At 39.5% G+C, this 17,747-nt stretch overlaps 2 protein-coding genes across 2 annotated transcripts; both read right to left on the reverse strand.

Annotated features, from left to right (window-relative positions):
• Nucleotides 1-290: 290 nt before the first annotated feature.
• Nucleotides 291-11,654, reverse strand: fbp2 (fructose-1,6-bisphosphatase 2). Its single transcript, XM_051423023.1, has 7 exons — nt 11,289-11,654; nt 9,704-9,866; nt 8,543-8,635; nt 7,648-7,788; nt 6,568-6,705; nt 2,049-2,168; nt 291-844 (listed from the first exon to the last, which is right to left on the reverse strand). Exons 1-7 carry the CDS (start codon nt 11,459-11,461, stop codon nt 659-661), a joined length of 1,014 nt encoding a protein of 337 aa, XP_051278983.1. The 5' UTR covers nt 11,462-11,654; the 3' UTR covers nt 291-658.
• A 776-nt stretch (nt 11,655-12,430) lies between these two features.
• Nucleotides 12,431-17,747, reverse strand: LOC127376291 (fructose-1,6-bisphosphatase 1). Its single transcript, XM_051423022.1, has 7 exons — nt 17,483-17,747; nt 16,464-16,626; nt 15,818-15,910; nt 15,435-15,575; nt 15,196-15,333; nt 15,000-15,119; nt 12,431-13,211 (listed from the first exon to the last, which is right to left on the reverse strand). Exons 1-7 carry the CDS (start codon nt 17,650-17,652, stop codon nt 13,017-13,019), a joined length of 1,020 nt encoding a protein of 339 aa, XP_051278982.1. The 5' UTR covers nt 17,653-17,747; the 3' UTR covers nt 12,431-13,016.

The following is a 17,747-nucleotide window of genomic DNA, read 5'->3' on the forward strand; positions in this document are numbered from 1 at the left end:
TTTTAATTGTGCATTAGTTGAGAAACTGCAGGTAAAAGAGAAACAACCTTTATCAGCAGCTCAAAATGAGAATCTCAGTGCAGCTCTTCCCAGAGTCAGTAAGATTCAAAAATACATCATTAGTGAATAAGAAACAGATTCTTCCTCTTTCTTCTTATAGTAAATACCTATTGTGCAAACCAAGAATAAATGCTGTGATTCAGGTCATTTAGAAACATTTAGCAGTATTAATACATCTTTATCATGTTGCTGTAACTTCAAAAACATTTGACTGAACAAAACAAAAATCATTTGTTTTGAAAAATGTTAGTTTAATGTCTTTTTAATGTAGAAGTACATGAGATTTAGTTCTAAAAGAGGTGCGAGGAGAAGCTGAAGTCTATGTTATCTAATCTGGTTTTGATTGAATTATTTGGATGAGGAATTCATTTTATATTAAGATTACTTAGTGATATGTGACCATGAGATATGACAACTCATACATTTACAGAAAAATGACTGAATAATTATCTTCTGATCTCAGGAACACACACATTAAGATCCAAAAATAACTTTCTTGGCGTTGTGAGAAAACAAGATTTATTCCTTCTGTCCTGTCTGCCTCTCATTCACAGAAACAACAGAAATAATCCTAATCTTAAAGTAAACTGTCGCAGCTTTACTGGTACTTCTTGACGAAGGACAGGTACTCGTTGACGTCATCAGGGGAGCCGACCACAAAGGGCACCCGCTGGTGGAGTGCTTCAGGCTGAACGTCCAGTATCCTCTGAGTGCCGGTGGTGGCGAGGCCTCCCGCCTGCTCGATGAGGAAAGCAATGGGGTTGCACTCGTACAACAACCGCAGCTTCGGAGAGAAGATTTAAAGAAAAACAGTGTCAATGTGTTGTTTTTTGTACTTAAAAGCTTTGTACGCCGGCTTTTTTCACACAGTATATTACAGAAGAAAATATTTCCTCTTTAATGAGCACAAAGAATACATTTTCTCCATTTTGTCTGAGTCATTAGATGTTATCCAACTGTTAAAAAAAGCTGTTTCAAAGTAGCATATCCTGCTATCAGGTACCATATCTATACAATGTGAAAACATTTATAGATTCTGAGACCATGTACATGTGATAGGTACACATTGAAATTTAAAAGGAACAGTGGGTTTCATATGACTCTGTTTACACCTATATTTGATCTTTTTCCAGCTTTGGTTTTACCATTTACAAACCCTAATCCCTTATTAATGCTTTAATTGTGTTTTGGTTTTTATTCTTAGGTCTTATTCTTACTTGTTTTATGCAATTTGTAAAGCACTTTAAACTGCCAATGTACTTAAAATGTGCTAAATAAATAACCTGCCTTGCCTACATTCAGTATGTAATACATAAAGTTAATAGTCAGTAATTAGGATCTGGGTCATTATGAGACAAACTATGCTGTAATGTTTTCAGGAGCATTAAGGTCAAAGACACCATCAGAAGCTGTTCCACTTCACTTAATCACACGCCGTTATTAAAGTCAAAATTAGAATGTTATTTGAATGTTTTGTTTTGTAATGTGAGCACATGAATAATAAAATACAGTTAGATATGTAAATAATGGCAGTATGTCCTGGATAAATGGGTGAGAGGTTGTCATTTATCTTTATGACCAGCCTCGACGGTCTCTGAGCTTTATTTATCACAGGACGAGAATAACACCTCCAGCCTCAGGTTACAGTACTGCCAGAGCCACTGTACTGTTTGTCAACAAGGGCCTGAAGCTGTGAGGTACCTACAACCAGTGCCCTGTGCTGTGGAGGTTCAGAATCAGTGGCACACTGGAAATATGGACATGAAGTTCGTACTAGTTTTGAGTTAGAGTCAGATCATCTCACAGTTGGGCTGATCATGCTTAATGCTCATGATTTAATAGGAACTATATAGTTGTTATAAGTTTTTGTAGGCCACTCTGAGTCAAACATTTAGAGCCAGTACAGCCCCGTTAATAACTGGCATTGTTTAAGAGGCTTATGAGGAAATCCCAAACTCTGATGGTTTGAGGTGAGGGTCAATGTGTACCTTTCCTTTGGGGCTCTTCTCGTTGGCGGGGTACATGAAGATCCCTCCGTAGGCGATGGTGCGGTGAATATCAGAGACCATAGAGCCCACATAACGTGCTCCGTAGGGGGCGCTGCCATCCTGCAGAAAACAAAGGTACATTTTAAATATTAGCACATGACTGTAGCAAGAGTCTAGTCTGTGTCTCTGCTTAATATAACTTTTATGTATTATAGGTGATATTCCTTTCAGTATGTCCCTCTACTGGCTTGAACGTTGGTTGTTTTCTCCTTCATAGCGAAGAGCAGCTGTGGTTCATGTGATTGGAATCCAGTGATAAAGCATTACCCACAGAATATGCCTGTATAAAGAATTTTACACCTAAATTAAAAACCTCGCTGTATGTGTTGGAGTAGTGAAGATCCACTCAAAGCCTTTCTGTGAACTCAGTGTTCCCTTCTCAAGTCACTGTGATAATTGATTTTTTAAAGGCTGCTGTCTACAACACTTTTTATAGATACACATGACTGCAGGTTATCTCTATTCTCTGAAGCTCACCAGACAAACACAATGCAGACAGTCACTTCTAAACAACAAAGTTACATAAAGTTGTTTTGTGTTTTGACTGCTTAACTTGATAACATGCTCTCCAATTTCCTTCGTAATTCTTATGAAAACAGTCGACTCCACACAATACAGACAGACACTTATATGGACATGTCTCTTGTTTTGACTACTTAGATAACCTGCCTTTTATTTGCCTTCTTACTTTCCATGAAAGCAGAGCCATCAGTCGGCTTTAAAGGTCCAGTGTGTAGGATTTAGTGGCATCTAGCTGTGAAGCTGCAGATTGCAACCAACTGAGTACCTCTCGCGTCACTATTTGACGACCTGGGATTGAGAACTGGTTGTGAAGCATGTAGGAGAAAATACACTGGCCATTAACAAAAACCATAGGCTATATCTAGAGCCAGTGTTTGGTTTGTCCGTGGCGGTTCATCATGGCGGCCTCCGTGGAAGAGGATCCACTTCTTCTGCAGGTAAAAACGGCTCATTCTAAGGTGACGAAAACATTATGATTCTTATTTTCAGGTGATTACACACTAATGAAACATTACACATGGTCTATACCAGTTTGGTCACAAACACTGGACATGGACACTGTGGTTTTACTGACAATTAAGACTTCAATTTCAGCCTGACAGGTCGAAATAAACCGGTACCTTTTATAGGAACTGTTTGGTACAAACAATGTTAACTCTAGACAAGTGTTTTACAAGAAAGAATTACCATTCTACATGTAAAAGGGAAGGCTGGAGCTTCGCTTACAGGGCTCTTTCTCTGTTGACAAAGACAAACTGAATTATTTGCTCACTGATAGAGAACTAAATGATCAACAACAGTCTTTTTTGAGGGATCAGTTACAAAGCAGTTTTGCAGAGTGAGACAGGACATAAAATATTTGGTATGAGAGAAAACTGGTTTGGTTACATGCATTCTGTGCATTGTTGTTGTATAGTTACACCACTGTTTCATTATAAAGGGTGATGTATAAAAAGGTCAGGCGGCTGAAAGTTGCAGCTTCAGCAGATCTGCATTTGTTCAGAGATCATGAGCCGTTCTGACCTACTGCTGAGGAAAAACAGCAAACAACAGACGGGTCAAAGTCCATCTGCAGCAGCTGGAACATACATTAAAGAAGGGACTCACTGCATTACACACAACTCATTCCTACTACAAAGACAGGCTGTTTCAAGTGGACTTTCCGAATATGAAACGTTCAGTGTTTGATCAGTTTTATTTGTGGAAAGTGGATCTATTTCCACCAAGTTTAATGCACCAAAGTCAAAGTGAGCAAAGCGCACTAAAACAGCAGTCTGTGTGAAGTAGAACATGAGTTGAGACTGACGGGAGCTTCGTGTTCAGACCCGCACAGCGTGATGCAGAGTCATGTGCTTGCTGAGTCACATCCCAGTCATCCTGAGTGTGTGTGTGTGTAAGTGTGTTTGCATAGTATTTCTCAAAAACATACCCACCCAAACTATGCAACACTCACAAACACAAAAAACACATCCAGCTGGCAACAGTTGAGACAACATGAAAGTTCCTTAAATAATTGAAGTGAAAATGAAAAGGAAAGAGTAGAGGAAGTAGCAAAAGAGCATGGGGACGTTGTTAATGGAAAGATGTGCATAGAAATGAACCTCAGCCAGAGTGCACTGATCAGGTGGTGTTAACCTGACTTTGCAAGCAGGAGTTTGCAACCAAGTGTGAGTGTGAACCAGGTGTCAGTATTATACATCTAGTGTTAAAATCATCTGCTTGTGGCTCACACACTTACATCTGATTCATCATTTTACTTGTTTTTAAATGGAAATCCAACCCAGAATGATACATTATCTTATTTTACATTAATGTTGTATCCATGGCGGATGGTTTAGGAAGTTATCAAAAGATTTGTGGACTAATCAGATCCGATTTCCCAGATTTCAACCTTGAAAATCGTTCAGGATTTACAACCTGTGATAGCGAGTTGCCAACTGCAGAATTTTGTTTCAGCAGGTGGAAGTCCCTGTCTTTAAGCACACCTGGTTTAGAAAAGAGAAGAGAGGATTGATTCTAATGTTGAGATGTTTCACAAGGAGAAAGGTCACCACCTTTAAACTAGTTTTAAACTTCCTTACGGGTCTTTCCAGCAACTTCTGCATTTTTAAGTTCAACCTCGTGCAACAGGTGTTTGCTGTGTCATAATACAACATGCGTACGACAGTGAGTAACACTGGTCACTGCTGCATTGTGCTGGGTCATGATGGTTATGTGTGACATGATGATGAGTGTTCAACCAGTGTTTAACTGGTGGAAGATGTCCTTTCGTGTCGACACTTTCGACAAAATGTACTTTCAGGAAAGGTGACTCATTGATAACCGCACGAAAACTTACATTTGCAGAAAAAAATACTGAACCACTAAATTAACTAATAATATACAAATAACCCTAATGTTTGTATTTTATTCTAGCATTAAATTAATAGCTGTAAAAGAATAAAAGGCAAAGCAAGTTTATTTCAAAAACAAGGCAATGCAAAGTGCTTTACACATATAAGACAAACACATGACAAAATAAAAAGACACATTAAAACTTTCTTTTGTACCAGATATGTGGTGCATAAAAACTGAATGCTGCTTCTCCAACACTCTGCAACCAATATCAGCGAGCGCAGCTGCAACATGTAAACACATATAAACAGCTATCCGTTATAATGACAAGCGGAGGCTGTGTATTATGTCATAGTTTGGTGGAAGTGCTTGAAACATACTCATAAACAGACAGACAGACAGACAAATAGTATCAAATAAATTTATCAGATTTTTGAGTTGGACGGACATTTTAGCTGATATTTCATTAAAGTGCGGTTTATCAGTGAACACATTACTGATGAAAAGGATGCTGATGACGAAACTAACTTTGCACTCATGTTTGTGACCATGATGGAGAAGTGCTGAGTGTGCATGTGTGTGAAGATCAGAGTTTCCAGATGAGACGCTGCAGTTTCCTGAGGAACACGTTGTTTCCTGCACTGTGTCACCATTCTGCAGCTCAGCTGACCGAGCTGACACCCTTCATCCTGTCTGACCCAAGTGTCACGCTCCACTGACTGTTAATCACATGTCTGGGTTAGGATGGTTACTCTTTGCCCACTCTACCTGCGGTACCTGGATGCATGAAGCATCTTTACTTTTACTTTTAAAACTCATGATTTTCAACTAAAATGTCATCTTGCATTTCCTTACATTGGTTTATTAAATAAAGCTATATGACATATTTAAACTGTGTCTTTTTTAGCTAGTGCGCTATGCTATCATAACTTTCTGCCATTTTATTTGAACATGTAATTGTAAAGAGCAAAGATTACCCCTAAAACAACTGCAAACTGCTAATAATTAGTAATTGATCTTGCTGTCACTCAGTCTGTTTGAGCTGCAGCGAACCATACCATCAGCCAACAAGGGCAAATTATTTAACATCACTATTCACTTTCACAATAAAATCAAAGGAGGAGAAAGTGAAGGAGGCCAATTCCTAGCTTAAAAAGGACAGTTCCTTCGAGGAAAAGTTAAAAAGTATTTTTTCATTTGGAGGTTAACAGGATTTTATATTATTTCTGCAGTTGAGAAACATTAAAAGAAGTCCAATCTGCTGATACCCTTTGAAACAAACAGCTTTTTTTTGTTCTGCAAGCCAAAAGTCCTCATGTAAACTCATTCTACCGGAGCAAACGCTTGGTCAGGATTCACATGATGAGTGCGAGAGGCCGCTGGTGTTTGAAATCCTGCCTCAGGGTTGAGCATGAGTGTCGCTGTGTGTCAGCAAAATAGATGAGGCTCATTTCTACTGTACAGCTTTGGTTAAAGATATCAGATTCAAAACCACAAACACAAAGTAGAACTGATCAATGTCAAAACTCAAAGTTAAGGTGGGAATTTTTTATGTTTGTGTGGTACTTTTTATATGGTGTTACATTTTGTAATACGCTCTCACCTCTGGGTACTTCTTGTGCTTGAGGTACTCGTTGATGGAGGGGTGGAAGTACTTGGCGTAGCCCTCATTTATACTGTAGATCTTCCCCTTCTGCTTAATCTTCACGTTCCTCTCAGTCAGGATGAACTCACCGATGGCCTGAGGAACACCAATGTACATTGTGTTTATTTTACTGTGTAAGAGGAGACCTCTCTGGATTCTGAGGATACTGAGGCATCACATTTTACTCTGATGTTTCCAGGGAAAGAAAATGTGTCGTATTTTGCTGTCCATTACAAAATGCTAGAAGTGTGTAAAGATAGATGTTCTGTATTATAACAAAGGTCTTGTGGTTTGTAAATTGTATGCTTGGAAACAGTAAAACACAGGTTTCTGGATGCATAACAACATTACTACGGTGAACCTTTTCATCCTGTAATAACTAAAGCTGCTTTTCCAAAGACAAATTCCCAATGATTGGCTGTTGCCTCTGTGCAAAAGAAAAAATGTTTTCCTTGTAGATTTCTATTTGCTGGTAAATCTCAATCTGGAATAAGATGAAGAATATAATATGGGTAAGTGTGAAAGGTGATACAATGGTTTTACTGACTGAAAAGATGACTAAAAAGTGATTAAATATTATGTGAAAATGAAAAAAGATGACCTCCAGTCAGATACTGAAAATGGAAACAACCACCAATACATACAAATAAGGCTGATATCCTTAAACCAGTCTTAAATGTATGCACCTTTTTTTCCCTTGAAGACCTATATACTGCATCATATGAGTTATACTTTATACAAGGATAGTTAAGGTGGCACACTTTCTGCCACATAAAAAGGGATTTATGTGTTTACAGTCCCTGCATCCCTGGGTAGACGGGCAGCATGGAGGCATGATCGACAGGATAATAAGTGTTTTCTCAAATAAAAGCAGCTATATAGAGCAATAAGAGCATATAACAGTAAACAGTGAGAATAATGAAAGAAGACAGCAGTGGATATCTGAGGGTACCTCACTTCCTCTCAGTTCAACCATCACAGAGCACTACTGACACGCAGGTCTCCACAGAAAACAGGGAGGGAGTATGAAATACTCACAGGGTCCAACATGAAGAAGTTGAGGCCAGCGCCGGTGCTGAGGGCCACCAGGGTGGCACTGCCGTACAGAGTGTAGCCTGCACACACAATGTTGTTTCCTTGCTGCAGGGCATCTTTGTCAGTGGGCTCCCCGTCTGTTACCTGAACCACCCGGGGGGATATAAACCAACAAAGAAGAAAACATCAACAGTGGAATCATTTAGTTTCTCAATTGCCACTAACCTAGGAGTGTTTGTTTCAAGGACTGTATTAAAACAGCAAAAAGTGTTCAATCAACAACTATAATGAGGGTGCTAAATGGAAACAACAGTCTGTGAGTTATGATATACCCAACTAGATGTGAATATACTGTCTGAGAAAGTCACATTCGTAAACCAGACTGCAACTGTGCAAAGGACTCCCTTTGGCTGCAGTGTAGGAGCAGATAACTGGATTAGCTGGACAGCAGTGCCCACTTGTGTCTGCAGAGCATTACTGCACGTTCAGCTGTGTATTTAAATATCCTGATGTATCGTCACCATGAAACTATTCACACTCACTCACATACTCATGTTTCATAAAATGTGATGAATATCATTATTATTTGAAAAAAGCTTATCTACATATTTTTGTTATGTAAAGAGAGTTTTGCTGCAGGGATTTTGTATCCTCTCCTAGTACATTACATGCTTTATCTGATCTGATTTACTCTATCTGGAACGTCTCATGAACTCTAAGTCCATGTTACATAATCTAAAAAATGGGGCATTCGCACTGTCGCAATGTCATTCTTTTTCTTATTCCTGAAAATCTTTTTTTACTAAACAACAGTAAATATGAACACTTTGTGATATGAGAATTTTCTTTTCAGTGCCTGCGTGCTTTGTGTATCTTCTCAGAGGTCAGTCAGACTCACCCGTTTGTAGATGGCAAATATAGTGCCGATAGAAGCCAAACAGTCGATGTTACTGGAGCCATCCAGAGGGTCAAAACAGACCACGTACTTTCCCTGTGACGAAATAAAATCAGGCCACGAAGTTATGAAGAATTAGGGAAAACACTCCTATTAAATTGAAATCAGAATCAGAAAACAGTAAGGTTTTGATTTACTACTTCTGATCTTTTATTTCTGTAACCTGCACATCACTAATGGCCTCTGCCCAGGGACCACAGATGAAAATGAGCTTTTAGCTATATTTGGCACTTTACATGTATTGAACATTGTCCCTGATAAATAAACAATGAATAACCAAATAAACATTTATTTCACACTCTTTTTTAAATGACAAATAATGATCACTGCCAGGCTCAACATAGGGATAACAAAGTCACAAGAAGACCTAAACAGCACTGAGTTGTTAGTTGTTGATATTAATTTTGATACTATATTCAAGACTAAACACTCACAATATTCAGTGTGTGATGAATTACCCTAAAATAAGCACAAACTAAGGGTAAAGGTTGAAAATACACAGGTATGATCAGTAATCCAGAACAAGCAGTTCCACCAGACTCAAAGCCACTGAATGGTCGGTCCATCCTCCAAAACTTTATTGTATACTTACCTGTATAAATAACCTCAGTTGTCATATTATCTCACACGTGGAATCTCTGGACATTTTCAGGAAAAATCCAGGATAATAAGCAATACTTAGATATAACTAATACACAATAAAAATATATGCTGAAATATTTTGTTCACTGTAGTGGGTCCACCTACAGGCCTACAGGCTACCATGCAGAGTTTTGTAAGTTGCATCTTGTAAATTCCCACTTTCGTGGCACCAAGTGGAAACATGACGTAACTGTTTCAATTTCTGAAAGACTAAAGGACCGAGGATCATCTGGAACATTTTTCTCTTCTCAGATGTGCCAAACTTTCTCACTTTAGCACTCACTGATATTAGTTAATATATGAGTGTGGAGAATATTTCCCTTCTCCTTCTCATTGACTCAACTTGTGAATTATAGGACAGGTCTATTCCTACACAACATGTCTGCCTAATGCAACTTCAAACATGAAAATCTCCTAGTATCCATCATCATCCAGTGTTATTGCATCGTGTTCTCCTCTCACCCTCTTATCTTTGGGAGTGATGATGAGCTCCTTGTTCTCCTCAGACACCATGCAGCAGGTGCTGTAGGAGGCCTGCAGCATGTTGATGACCAGGTCGTTAGACAGCACGTCCAGCTTCTTCACATCGTCCCCCGTCACATTCACTGAGCCTGCCAAGCCCTGCCTGTGCGGACCAATGAACCAAAGCTTCAGTCTCACACACATAGAACTGAGAGGCAACATGTTAGCATGTCAGCTACTTGTAGGAGCTAGAAGAGCTGGTAGAAACAAAACTCTCATCACGACTCATGGAATGACAACAAAGACAAAATGGATCATGATCAACTTTCTTTTTCTTTCAGTTAAATCAAAAAAGCCAGTGTAGCAGTCAAATGTAAAATATGGATCTAGCCAGCTTGTGAGCATTAATTATCTTCATTTGGTTTCAAACAATGTTGATTTGTTTTTGGTTACGTAACTTCAATGTGTGTGAATAATGATTCATTCTTCTTGAGTTGGCACTGTTTCAGTAATTATCTTTCATATTGAATATTTTCTAGGCAACACTTCACGTAAAACCCCCCATTTAGCATTTAAAGGAAGTATACAAGCATTTAATAGACAGCTCATAACAGTATAATATAGTTGTAAGCAGACGTACGTGTTTATTAAACCATTTGTCAACAACTAACTCTTCCTGTGGGCACATATTACAGGAGGTTGCTGTATAACCAGCTAAGAATAGTTAAATTATTAATTTATAATTGACTTAAGTTTGATGGTACATAATGGTCTATAGGGGCTGGTGCCTTTAAGGGCTGAGCATTTACACTCAGGCTGTGTATCCCTCTCAACAAGCTCCAAAAATCAGGCTAAGATTAGAGACAGGGACGTGCTTAGATGTAAAGATTTGTATGCAGCCTAAAGGGCAGACTCGCCTCACAACCACAGCCAGAAATTGACCCTCTTAATGAATTCATATAACCCTGCAGTACACCGGCTTCTCTCCAGGGCCAATTCCTGTCATAAATAACTTGTTATTGTGTCACTTTTCAACAAATAAAAAATGTTGTGCAATCACAATTTTATCATTTTATCTCCTGCTCGACAAAGCTGCAGTCTTCTATCACTTCCAGATTAGAGTGTTGAAATGCAGCTAAAATCAAACAAAGCTCACTGTCTTGCTTACAATACAGCAGCACTACACAATCAATCATATCAGCACTACTGTGTCTCTCCACTGCTTCTATGGTTGAGTGTTGAAATCAGACAACTTTTAAATTCTCAAGTAGGAACACAGCCTCCCCACTAGTCACTCTTGGCTAAATCTACTGTGGGAGTGAAGCGAAATGTCAAACGGCCAGCTTTAGCAAGTCACCAAATTCCTGAACCTGCTGTTCTGCAGCTGACCTTGACCTCTGACCTCTCTGTGGAGGGATGCAAACAACACACGTCTTACAAAGTTCAATAAGGTATCATAACATTATTATTTCTTATAAAAGATCCGATCTGCACATTAGTCTTTGTTTACTCACGCACACTATGATAATGTAATGGTGCATATCAATGGTTCACAACAAGCCTATTGCAGTACCTCAGTACTTACAGGTGGGCAAGGCCTGCCTTGCGTACAGCAGAGGAAATGGCTTTGATGGCGGTCAGAATGGCATTAATGAGCTGGGTCAGCTCACCGGTCGCCCCCTTAGCCTGGCGGCCGGTCTCGATGACGAACCGGGTCAAGGTCCATACGTCTGTGTCAAACGCTGACTGGTCCGACATGCTGGGTTCTGGTCCTTCTGTCCCTCCTGGTGGGCAGCAGATCGGGCCGACGACGGCGAGAAAGTGAGGAACCTCATTACCAGCCAAGTCCTTTTCATACCCAGAGCCATGAAGGCAAGCCAGGGGATCTATTTGTGTGTGCAGTCGAGTGGAAGAGAGAGTGGGTGGGTGTGTGTGTGTGTGTGTGTGTGGTGTGTGTGTGTGTATTTGGAGATGGGAGAGGGGGTGTCCAGTGTCAGCTGTAGAGATTGGCACAGTTTAATCCTGCACAAGACAAGCACCGTTCGTTTAAGTCAAAAGGCTTGCAACATGTAACATAACACTTGTGTAACATGAGAGCTATGAAGTAAATTCTCGGTATTTTAACCACATTTCTTTGCAAATGAACCTGAGAACAGCCTGTGACAATAGAGGAACAAATTTCTATATATCCAAGTTCATTTGGTTACTAATGCTAAAGCATCACGCTGGCATGTACATAATATCCTGTAATCTATTTATTCCATATGCTTAATTTAACCTACTAACTAAAAACAACTTCTATCATTTAGGTGTTTTAATTCAGTATTTTATGTTTCTGGGCTACAACGCACTTTGGTTAAAGAGTGAAGAAGAAAGAGATGTGAATTTAAAATTATTAGAGTAGAAGAAGACTCATCACAACGGCAGCTCAAGTGAGCTTTAAATGTCATCAGGGCTACATGAGGTTCCACTGACCTTTAGCTTAAAGGTCAACTGCTCTGGATAAAGTATCTCATAACTTTTGTAGACAGTACATATTCTTCCTTTTTACATTTATTTATTTAGTCTCCCATTCAGTATTTCCATCCACATATGTAAAAGGCTGCGTGTTTCTTGGAATACTTACATTTCTTTAAAATACAAGGATTGCATCTGTAACCGTCATTGAATACACTCTACATGTTAGTGAAAGGGTGAGTTAGTAAGATGACACTTTACAAACACAGATTTTTCTTCTCATTTAAATTTATTGAAACTTCATCATACCACAGTAATTGTTCACATAACAAAAAAGCATCCAGTTTTGTTGCATAGAGGTTTGTGTTTGGTCCTTCACGCATGTAAAATGCATGTTCATTCTAATAAGGCACAACTGGAGGTAAATTGAGGAAAAGTCTTCAGGTTTTATTTATTCAAAGTGCATTTGTCTGTTTTTTTGGCACATTTTCGGTCTTTGGTATTTGTTTTGTGGAATGTGTGTGAGTTAATGTGCGTTTATATTAAGCTTATAAGCCAGAGCTTCCATGTTTCCACTGAACCACCTTCTGTCTATCATCCGTCAGCTTAATAAAACATAAATATTGCTGGTATGACATGAAAACCTTGTAACTCCAACTTTGGTTATTTTTGTGTTTTAACTGAGAACACCCCAAAATGTTTTAATCCATTTCAAACTCCATAAGACATTATCAAAAATACATTTACATCAAGCTCAAAGGAGGCCGACATCCTGAGTCCTGTGAAAGCAGACATTGTGGAGATACAAGGTTTTTTTGCTGGATAGTGAAGGTTGTGAGAGTGAGTCGGTGCACTCTCACTTCTTCTTGGCATGTTTCTTGTAGATGGCGATGTACTCCAGGACGTCCTCGGGGGAGCCCATAGCCACGGGAGCCCGCTGATGGATGTCATCAGGCTGGATGTCCAGGATGGTCTCGAGGCCGGTGGAGGCCATGCCGCCCGCCTGCTCAATGATGTAGGCCATGGGGTTGCCTTCGTACAGCAGCCGCAGCTGTGAGGAAGGGGTGGAGTTTAGTTTCTGGTCCTAATGTCAAACTCTCCAATGGGAATATTCTAATTTAAAGTGTTATTATTAGTTTACAATGCTCTGAAGGATTTAGCTCTTTCATACATAGTCGACTGGCTCTCCCCTCATATGATGCTATACTTCTGTAACAGTTTAAGTCTTAAAACAATAATCAGGTTCCTGTGAGAGAAAGTTAAAACAGGTTTTTCTTTCTCCAATAATTTCTCATGTTCATACTGGCCATGAAGATCTCTCTTCCTACTGCCCTCCAATGTAAAATATGGGGGACATGATCTGCAGTCCCATTGAATGTATATTTTAAAGTTTATCTGAAGCTAATATAAGGCTTCAGCAGTCAGTTAGACAAGTCAAGTAGAGATCTAACGGTATAATGTTAGTATAAACTGTTCTCTCTTTGTCACTATCCCTCCAAGGTAACATCTAAAATGCATTAGAAAGAGATCTCTTAATGGCCTGTATGAACAGGAAGAATGACTACAGCAAACTAAGCCTGTTTCAACATTCACATGGGCAGCTGTCTATTGTTTTACGACAGATTTTCCAGAAATAAACAAAAATCATATCTTTTAAATCTTTAGTTATTTTTTGTTGGCTTGACTATTTTATTTTCTACTAGTTTTATTGTATTTAAAATAAAATCTGTAAATTTGAGATAAATCTAATGTCAGTCGTGATCATAATAAATTGCATATTTTACGTTATTTTTTTTATTTCATCATTATGCCCTCTCTCAGTCTCTCTCAAGTCAGCTGCTTGCCATCTTTTAAAAATGTGACAACATCTTGTTAGGCTCAGTCTTGCAAACACTGGGAGGATGTGGAGAGTGAAGACACAACATTGTGACACTTTCTTCAGTATGGTCTCATGTTACAAGTGACAAACTGTTTTTGGTGGAAGTCTCCCCTGAAAATGTCTCAAAGCATCAATATCACAGCAAGTGGGTTTTTTTTTAAAATAGCTTTTGGTTATGTTATTCAAGGTTAAATCTGGTGGTATTCTCCACTTTTGTTAATATCAACAAAGCCCATGAAAAGACACAAACCAACAATGAAATCATCCTATTAAGTTTTGTCTGTTTAACCAAAGCCTGATATATCTAATTTTTCTGTGTCATAGACCTTTGTTAAACACATCAATGAGCCACACTGTTGCACTGGGAGACATGCTCATTCATTATGATGAACATAGACACTGTAGTTTATTTTGAGTCTACCCCATATACATTGTACTGCAGCTGTAAAAACTTGCTAGCATACCAAACCCGGGGTTGAATATAGGCCAACATTCAAGGTCCAGTTTAAGCCATCCATAAATATATGAAAATGACAACAAACACACTATTTACACCTGTCTGAGTAACATTTGCTAAAAACTACAGTGCCAGTGCTAAGAAATTATTTGACCCCATTTTTAAAAATGAAGCAGTGCATTCATCCACCTCCTGTATTTAATAATGTACGTCTTCAGTAGGAACCAATGGCCTTTGGGTGGGAGCAACGCACAGATTTGATTTGTCGATGAACAAACCTTTCATGGGATGTACCAACAATAACAAAAACATGGAATATGGATAATGTACAAGTTTTACCAGCCACTCAACAGATTACCATTGTTTTGTTTTGTTGCTTGATGAGGAAATCTACTGGACACTTGTATATTTTGCCATTTAGCTGGTGCTAATTTTGTGCCCAGCTCTCAACAGTTTAATACGTGAGGGAGCAGGAGCAGGAGAAAGCAGCAATGAGACCTTACCTTTCCTTTGGGGTTCTTCAAATTTCCTGGGTATAAAAAGATGCCCCCATACATCAGCGTCCGGTGGACGTCTGCCACCATGGAACCGATGTAACGGGCGTTGTAGGGCTCAGTGCCATCCTACAGTCATTTAAAATGTTGCGTTAGTACAAACTCCAACTGCTCCAGTAAAGCAGTATATTTGGTTGAGTGTTACCTGAGGAAACTTCTTCTTCTGCAGGTACTCTGTTACAGCGGGTTCAAAGTGCATTGCGTAACCCTCATTCAAGCTGTAAATCTTGCCTCGCTTCTTGATCTTCACGTCCCGATCAACCAGTATAAATTCACCGATTGCCTGATGAGCAAAAAGCAGAAAATGTTATGAATAACCTCAGAACCGCGTGCTTTGTACAAAATCAATTTGTAAGGCACAAAGGCCTTCAAGAGAGTACTAACTGGGTCGAGCATGAAGCAGTTGACTCCGTTGCCGGTGGAGATCACCATCATGGTGGCGCTGCCGTAAAGGGCGTAGCCTGCCGCCACGAGGTTCCTTCCAGGCTGCAGGGCGTCCTTCTCACAGGGCTCATCATCTGTGTTCTGATGGAAACAATATGAACTAATGTCATGATTCATTTATCATCAGTGTAACATTTTTGGCATGATATTGGCCAAAAGTGAAGACAGTGACTATCTTCAGTCTAAGTGACATGTCTTGGCCTAAAATCTTAGACTAATTCAAATATAAAAGCTCATTTAAAAATGGTAAAATTATATCATTCTGCTTGTAAATCAAGGATACAAACACTCTTCATTATGGGAACTTTAACCTGTGTTAGTACCTTTTTGTAGATGGCAAAGATGGTTCCGATGGAGACGAGACAGTCGATGTTGGAGGAGCCGTCCAAAGGATCAAAGCACACAATGTATTTACCCTGGAAGACAAAGAAGAGTGGTAGAAATAATCGTGATTTCATGTCTGTCATTAAAAGGTGCCCTGTAGAGTTTTCTTGTAAACAAACAAAAGTTATGTTTACATTCAGTTACTGTGTCTTCAAATACTGTCCCACAAGCGGGTTACATATTCACAGGAAACATTTAAGTGTACCCCCCCCCCGTGACAATGAGTCACAAGTTTGATCCCTGTTGTGCAAGGGGACTGTCTGAAAGTAGTTTCATATAACAATTATTTTGGCAGAAACTGAAACCCAATCACTTTTTTGACTGAACCGGTTTAACTTAAAAAACACATTTGATTTGACATTTTGATTAAGGCAAAAACAGGAAAAAACTGGATGATCCTGTTTAAGGGTGCTGACGGGTCACACCAGGGTTGAGATCCCAAATAAATGAAAGCAGGTTTTCCAGGCTCAGCAATAACCTTAAATGTTAATCTCACTCACACGCCTTCAGGAGTAGCAAAGACCCCTGGTTTAACATTCAAATGAAAAGACAGTTTTTCTCCACCAGCCACCCAGACCCACTTACCCTCATTTCTGGCTCTACAATGATGGCGTTTTCATTCTCTTCAGAAATAAGCACACAGGTGGTAAAAGATGACTTGATCATGTTGATGAACAGATCATTGGACAGAATATCCAGCTTCTTCACCTGGTCACCGGTAACATTGGTGCTGCCAGCAATGCCATAGCTGATGTAAAGACATAAAAAGATAAAAACAGGGAGAGTGAAGGTGAAAACTAATGAAACTGAAAGCTGGCTGAAATGACTTTCACTGACAGAAGAAATGTCACTTATCTAAACACATGATACCAGATCAATTCTACTTTTGTGAAACCTTTATTATATAAAGATATTTTAAACACAAACAGCTCTTCAGTTTTGTACTGGGATGAGTTTGATTGGATTACAAATCATGGTAACTACAGATTCCAGTGTAGATGTAAACAATAAAAAAAAAACTGCAAATGATGCATGACTTTTAACTTTTAACTGCAGATGTTAGTTGGTGATGGAGTAAAATCCTGCATCAACCCCCGAGAGTGAAGTCTGAATCAGACTCAGTCTCATCAGCCACAAAAGGTTTAGCACATACAGATTTCTGCTCATGTATGTCGCATGAGCAGAAATCCACCACAACAAATACAAACACTAGATTGTATATATTTACTAATAGATACTTCATTTAAACATTAAGTAAACATTGCATGGGTTTCTCTTGCACATGCTTTTCGAATGGATCCTGGTAATAAGGATGCAAATAACCGACACTATATAGATAGATATACATAGTGGAAATAAATAAAAAATAAATACATTGCATGCAGCCTAAATCATATAAAAGTGGGCGTGAAGGTCTCAGGTATGCGTTTCCTGATTGGCGCAGAGAAAACCTGAATCTCCTGCTCAGTGTGTGCCAACGTGGATGCATGGGACTGAAGCTTCTGTCCGTGGTACTTATGAGCACTAAAAGAGCTGTGCACGACGTGCTACCACTGTTATATTATAACCGTACATCTTCTGCTCAGTGGCGATTGTTTACTCACAGGTGGGCGATCCCAGCTTTGCGCACAGCGCAGGAGATGGCCTTCACCGCCGTGCACATTGAGTTCAGCAGCGTTGTAAGCTCTCCGGTGCCTTTCGCCTTCCTGCCCTCCTCCATGACGAACCGGGTCATGGTGACCACGTTGGTGTCGAAGGCTTCTCGGTCGGACATGATGACAGACGATCTCCTGAAGCCTGAGAGTAGAAGTTGGAGGAAATGCTGCAGGACTTAAATGCTCTGCAACGCGGAACTCAGTGGAGGGAGTG

Source organism: Dicentrarchus labrax, unplaced genomic scaffold (assembly GCF_905237075.1).
Source record: "Dicentrarchus labrax unplaced genomic scaffold, dlabrax2021, whole genome shotgun sequence".
In the NCBI taxonomy this organism is placed as follows: domain Eukaryota; kingdom Metazoa; phylum Chordata; class Actinopteri; family Moronidae; genus Dicentrarchus; species Dicentrarchus labrax.